The following is a 7,536-nucleotide window of genomic DNA, read 5'->3' on the forward strand; positions in this document are numbered from 1 at the left end:
TTCCTTTATCAAACTACCCTTTAGTTAAACGTAAGTCTTCACGGGAAAACGTATCATTTTAACAGCAATATCTTTTCTTTTCATGGCATTAAGTTAAATAAATTCAAATTCCATCTACATTGGTCTGACTCGATTAATTTCATAACTTCATGCCAATTGGAAAACATTAATAACGTCAGACATTAATTATATTTATGGGATTTCTAAGAAGCAGCATACATGTATGTGCAGAGATTAAGAAGGCAAGACAAAGTATGAGAAATTACTTACTAATTAATGCATGCAAGAGACTTTGTAGCTCATACTCACTCTTCCATGTCGCTTGTGTGTGTGTATATATGAATGCATCATGATCATGCTAATTAACATTTATGTGCTAGTGTGACATGATAACATACAGATTAAAAGAGGGAGATGTTACTCTAAAAAATCATCATGTAATTTAAACGTGTAAAAAATTACATGATGATTTTTTTTTTGAAGTGCTAATATCAACTCACTAAATAATTAAGAAAACAAACAACACAAAAATAGATTTTAAAATCAACAAGATGCACGGAAATGTAGTGGATTGATCATCAGCACCTAGCTACCTACACTGGATTGATCATAACATAATAAAGGATAAGATCTTCAAAATACAAGGGTTCTGTTTTAAGCAAACTTTAGATATTAAAATCTTAAAACTACATCTAACCAGTTGTCAACATTAAAAAGATCTCTAGATAGAGTCCTTAGGCATCATTACAATTAAGCATTTGGACCTCAAACATGTCTCGGACCATCACAAAGACATCAAGCTGCAGCTTGCAGCTCTGATTTAGTAAGGTAAGACGCGCACATTATTAGCTGAAGAGAAAAACCCATCTTTCATCACAACATCCTCTCCTTCCTGCACAAACCCAGTTAAAACCACAACATTAGTATAAAATTATATGATAATTAAAAACAAGGTTATTAGTTAGTTAATCTTGCTAGCAAATTAATTATGCAACCGAAATTAGTAGAATGGGGTTAATGTACGGCATGGGGGGTAACCTGCTGGCGAACGGTTGTCTTCTTCACAGTCTGGTCAGGCATGAGGCCAAAGTGAATGTGTGGAAAGTGAGCCCACTGACAAAAAGAAAGGCAAAAATTAAGAGGTTCACGTATCAAAGGACCCCACACTACAAGGACTAGTGTTCTAACAAAATCCAAAAACCTTAATTTGGTAAAGAAGAAATAACACCAGAAAATATTATTAAACAATTTTACATTCTTAGCAGCTGCACTGAAGGCTTCTCTATGGGATATATCAGGATTCACAGACTTGATGCGTTGGATCTCGTCCCTGCATAGATACACATTCGGATGAATCGATCATTCATATATTTTGCATCAATTTGGCGAGTCTATATATCAATTAATTAACAACTACATATATATTCTATATGTTATTATTAATTTATTTACGTATGTTTGTGTGTGAGATAAAGAGAGAAATGAAAGATAGTTGACATGATTACTCACTTGATGAAACGGTTGTATGCAGAGGGGACTCTCTGTCTCTTCTCCGGGGCTGGACATGGCATGCACAGACAGACAAGCATGCAGAGAGAGGGGGAGAGAGAGAGCAAAAAAGCATTCAAGTTAAATTAAATCATCATTTCTTAATAAGAAAATCATAGGTGGGGGAATTGATCTGCTTTATGGGGTCTTTCGCCAAACCCTATCTTGCATGTACTGTCACTTCAGTAGTTATCTTTTCTTTCTCTAGTCTAAATGTTATGCACTCTTATCATCGATCCATCTAAAAATGCTTTTTCTTCACTAATTATGATTGCGGTGGAGATCGAAGGTGGTCCGACAATCTTTCCATTTACAACCGGGGGTGGGGGCGGCGGACAATACCCTTTTATGGTGTTCTTTATCAAAAAGACTTCAAAAACATGGTTATTTAGTGTACTCGGAAAATCGCAGCAACAATATGTATATATTTTGTATATGGCCTTCTATGTTCAAAGAACTTTCAAGATGCAAGGCAAAAACATGGGCGGGAACAATTGTCAAGAAGATTAGGCTTTAAAACATATCAACTTGCCATCCTTTGGTTAATATATTCATTTAATCACTAAAACGAAGATATTAATTTGTTGTATGAAAAAGGACCGTCATGAAATCAAGAAGAGTTCTGCATTTGTTAGGTTTTGCTGAAAAAAGAAGAAGAACGTATTGGGGTATAAGATCAAAGTTGATTACTATATATACTAGATATATGATAGTGGATAGCTTCCCAGAAATGGAAGTGGAAGCATAAGAGGAGTTGGTTATCTCATCCTAAGATCTTTCTCCTCCACCACCATATATACAAAAGGACCTTGGATCGTATATATTTACTTCAAGGATTTAGAGGGAAGGATAAATCAAAAGTGGCTGGTCTATATCTTTCACCATCACTGAAAAATAAAAGTGTAAGTTTCTTTAGGGCAGATATATGTATTGTGTGAGAAACGCCATATGATCAAGTATTTATATGATGTTTTTCATCAATACTTCTCCGTGACTGAAACTGAAAGCTAGCTAGTTAGGGAGGCTCTTATTGCATAGAGCAATCTGAAGGAGGTCTAGGATTGATCGAGGTACACAAATTAAGGAATTAACAGAAGTAAAGTTACTTACGTCTGTTGATGACTGGAGGCCTTGGAAGAAGTTCATCAGGTCCACCTGTTGGTCTTGCAGCAAAGTCGTTCACACTTGTTTGGTTCATCAGAAAATTTGGGGTCGGAACATTTGGTATCTCTTCCTGCACAACCCCAGAATCATTTGAAATTAAAATATAAGCATACAATACTTAAAAGGGTAAGAATAAGGGGGAAATATCCATATATAGAACCCTTTTTTCCCTTATTAATCCTTTGATAGTTTGACTTCTCAAAAAGAATTAAGCAAATAATTAAAGGGAAGTGTAATTGGCACTCCAAAAATCTCATTCTACACTCCTCACAAGTGTATTTTTCTTTCTAAATATAGAAAGTTTGGAGTGTAGAATGAGAATTTTGGAGTGCTAATAATAATTCCCATAATTAAATCACTTCCCGAATAAAACTAAGCAAAAATTAATTGTTTTAATTACCAGAAGATTGTGGGAATTATTAGGGGAAGAGAAAAAAGAGTGACCAAGATGATGAAACTGATTTGGGGAAGGCAAAAGCAGCCCACGCATGTTCACTGGAAGCAGATTGGTGCAGTGCCCACATCGCACCGTCACAGTCTTGAACAAACTTGTGCAAGGGACACTCACCTGATTCAACCACCATTTATCAAACAGTATCAAGCATCACTAAAATAAATCATTAGCAAAAACTAGGGCTAATTAAAAAGCAGATATATATAATTCTGGAAAAAGGGTACTCAAATATCAAATTAATATACTAATACGAAGAGAGTACAAATAACGGTACCGCAAGGACAGTGTCGCAAATGTTGCAATGGACATAACAGAGCTGCTCGGAAGGAGGGAGGTGGTCGAGGGACAAGGTTGAAGCAGAAGAAGATGACATGATTTTTTGGATGTGATTCCTCCTTTACTTTTATAACAAAAAAAAGGAAAATAATTTTTGATTGATGATTGGTCTCTTGAGTGTTTAATTGATTGATTGACGGATGACAGCTTAACCACCACCTTGGATCTGTTTTTTTTTTCTTTGAATATGAGTTCTGTGTGAAAGAAAGGTGAGAGAGAGAGAGAGAGAGAGAGAGAGAGAGAGAGAGAGAGAGAGAGATAGAGAAAGAGAGAGGGGTTTGGAAGGTGATGTATTTGGTCTGATAGATATAAGAGAGGGCTGTTATGGGATAAAAAATCGATCTGAGACCCTTTAAATTCTCTTCCTGGTCATTGGTGTGCTCCTCTGCCCTGGCCCCCATCCCCAGTTTTGTTTATAAGGTCATGACGACCATGATCATATGTATGCACGATACATGCATACCATGCACATAATGTTATGACATACATCCGGTCCATGCATACATGCATGCATGCGTACATACATTTATGATATTTACCATATGAATGAGTACCACCAAAAAATGTGTCTAACATGCGCATGGTGTTAATTATAGGGTATATATGATAAACACATGTATGTGGCTGGCATTCCACAGAGAGAGAGAGGCGGCAGATGTGGGGGAGAGGAGCAAGAAAGGGACGTGTGCATGGGGGTGATATAGCTTTCACACTCTCACCTGTTGTTTTCACAAGTTAAAGAGCCTCTTGTCTTGTGTGTTGTGCTGTTGGTGTGGCCTGCCTTTCTTTCAAAACCCACTCTCCCTCTCTCTCAATAAATTGAACGTCGATTTACTTCAATTTCCGAACCCCATGAGTCAAGGCCCTCTCTTCTACCTCCTGGATAATACAGTTACCCCATAAAGCCCTTTTCTACTCCATATTACTAACAGCCTCCGCCTCCCTCTCCGCCTCCATTGGCGCTCTCTCTCTCTCTCTCTCTCTTCACTGGCCCGTGACACCCCACCCCAACACCATCATAACACAATCATACTTACATAGTAATGCCAATTCTGTGTGTAATCCCAAAAAAAGTATTTAATAATATTATTACAAAATTTAATGGAATTTTATGTTTATTTTTCAGTGATTTGACCGCTCAATCTCTCCCTCGTCTTACGCACACAGAAGACAGATACGTATTTCAGTTCAGTGAGAAAGAAACACTATCGATCTCTCAGCCTCTCAGCTAGCTAGCTAGCTATCTCGATTCTTGCCTTACCACCTTTGTCCTTATTTCCTAAAATTTCTACTTTCTTTTTTCGCTTATTTTCTAGCTAATTTTGTTAGAATCTTTCCGCACTCCTTCCCTCTGCAATGCCTACATATCTACACATCTCTTCCCTCTGAAATGTCTACATATCTACACATCTCTTCCCTCTGCAATGTCTACATATCTACACATCTCTAGGGCTTTCGTTACAAATTCTGAAAACCTACCCTACCCTGACTTAGTTGGAAGAAAGAAAAAGAAAAAGATAGTTTCCTAATGGATTGTTGCGAGACATATGTTCCGAGAGACAACTGCTTGTGTTGCCGGTGAGTCTAAAACTGCATACTTGAAAAACATTAATCTTCTCAATGGTTTAAATACACCGTCTCTGAAGATAAATTCAGATATATTATATGTTTTGCGCATATATACGGCATACCCACATTCTTTAGGGGAAGGGATCTCATTTTTTTTAAACAATGGGGATTAATTTTGGGGCCAACAGCACATTGAACTTCAACCATCCAAACCATATATTTTTCAAATTACGCCTCATAGATCATTCTTACAAAATATTAGCCAAATTGGAAATATTTGAGGCATCTAATTAAGTTCAAAAAAATTGACAAACATTATGTTCTAAGAAAATATTAGTCTCTCTAGCATTACCCTTTCATTGAAGGGTGTGTGTGTGTGTGTGTGTGTGTGTATTGGTTAATGCTAGGAAAATTAAATTTGCAAATCAAATTATGTGTCATTAATAAGAAATAAGCACGTTAATCAACACTGAACTAATAATCTAATCATCAACTTCAATGTCATTTAGTTTACAATATTCAATCTACAAATTTATTCTAATTTAGCCTTTCTAGCATTACCCATATATATATATATATATATATATAAAGCCTTTAAGGGAAGGGATCCCCATATTTTTTTTTTTTTTTTATAAAAATGGGGACTAGTTTTGGGGTCCATACCAAATCGAATTTTAACGATCCGAACCGTCTATTTTTCAAGTTGTACCTTATAGATCATCCTTGCAAATATATTAGCCAAATCAAAAATATTTAAGACATCTAATTGGATTCAAAGAAATGAACGAACACTTTGTTATATAAGAAACAATAAAATTTGATCTTGATAATTAAATAGGCAATTGGCTTTGGATTGAATTGAATTTTTGCAAGGATGATCCATGAATCGAGACTTACAAAATAAACTGTTTAGATCGTTGAAATTAGATATAGAGTAGGCCCCACACTTAATCGCTGTTTTTTTTTCAAAAAATAGGGATCCCTTTGCATAAAGGGCATATATATATGTATATGTATATGTATATATATGTGTGTGTGTGCGCGCGCGCGCGCGTGTATTATGTTCTTATCTTATGATCAGAACTATCACCATCTTACTCATTTAAGACTACCCTTTAATTTGGATTTCCTCTTCCCCAGAAAGTGACGATGATCAATAACATTATTGTTCATTTATTTATCACAAATGAGAATGGGTCCTGTATGCAACTCCTATGCAAAAATTAAATGTGTGGTAATGGGGAAAAGTTGTAACGGTCCTTGGCCTTTTACAGACCATCACAATGACCCATTCAAAGTTTCAAACCCTGCCCATTAACAAACAAGTTGAAGGGGAAGTGAGCCTGAGAATCTGAGACACAAAATTGAATGATCAGTACTCTCTCCCTAGAAATTGAGTTTGAAACACGATCACCCAATTTATTTGACGGCCCAAATAAACCTAACTAAAATGTAAAAAGACAAAACAATTAAAAAAACTACAGTAGATTAATGTACCTACAGGTACTTCGCTAGCTAACATTAACAAATTTCAAACCCCTCGATCCATATGCTGAGTGTTTGTAAGGTACCAAAAATGGTGGGTTTGCACAAGTTGTTTAAGATTTGTCAAGAAATTAAAAGGTTGTATGAGTATATCTACCTACATATATTTATTTCTATTTTTTATAAGTGTGCTTGATGCATATATATATATATATGTTCACACTACCAGGAAATAGGGCTTGGCTTACAAAATCTTGCCGACGAACCATATTTCGTCGGGTAAAAGAACTTTACCCAATGGACAGATTCAATGGCCCATTAATTCGTGCCGTTAGACAAAGTCCCACTATGACATGTTAAAAAATTCAGTGACAAAGCCTTTGCGCTATCCTAGTAGTTGCCCGACGGAATGATTTCTCGAAAAAATATTATTCATCAATTAAATATGTGCCTTCTTCTTTTCTTCTCCGACCCCCCCCCCCCGGCGCCGCGGCGAAGGGGACTACTTCTGCTTCCTAAACTCTCTCTCTGTCTCTTTCTCACTTTCTCTCTTTCTTTCTCACACTTACACCCTATCCTTCATATCTCCCTTTCCCAATTAATTGAAGGTTAAATGTAGTTATTTATTGAATGATTTTTTATTTGAACGTGTGATTAATTAATTTTGGTTATTGTAGGTTTGTGATTGGATTGGAAGTAAATTAAAGGAAATATATTAATTGTCTCTTAATTATAAATAGTAAGTTTGAATTTGTTTAATTGTGATATCTATGAATGTTGAAATTATGTGTTATATGAAATTTTTAGTTTGTGTGTTAATAAATAGTAAGTTTGAATTTGTTTAATTGTGATATCTAGACCTCATTTACAGGCTTAATCCCATTTGCCAATAAGGAATTTGACCCATCTTCCTCCAACGCCAACAGAGATCAGGATCACATGTATTTTCTCCTCTACTAGCTCAATAAACACGTCTTCCC

General features: G+C 35.9%; 1 protein-coding gene across 1 annotated transcript; it reads right to left on the reverse strand.

Annotated features, from left to right (window-relative positions):
* Positions 1–552: 552 nt before the first annotated feature.
* LOC103949963 (axial regulator YABBY 1-like) lies at positions 553–3,729 on the reverse strand. The gene is made up of 7 exons (XM_009361100.3): positions 3,441–3,729; positions 3,113–3,280; positions 2,659–2,782; positions 1,510–1,558; positions 1,255–1,330; positions 1,039–1,113; positions 553–892 (listed from the first exon to the last, which is right to left on the reverse strand). Exons 1-7 carry the CDS (start codon positions 3,537–3,539, stop codon positions 821–823), a joined length of 663 nt encoding a protein of 220 aa, XP_009359375.1. The 5' UTR covers positions 3,540–3,729; the 3' UTR covers positions 553–820.
* Positions 3,730–7,536: the final 3,807 nt, after the last annotated feature.

This window comes from the organism of the source record quoted next, unplaced genomic scaffold (genome assembly GCF_019419815.1).
Source record: "Pyrus x bretschneideri cultivar Hongxiangsu unplaced genomic scaffold, Pyrus_bretschneideri_v1 Contig34, whole genome shotgun sequence".
NCBI lineage: Eukaryota > Viridiplantae > Streptophyta > Magnoliopsida > Rosales > Rosaceae > Pyrus > Pyrus x bretschneideri.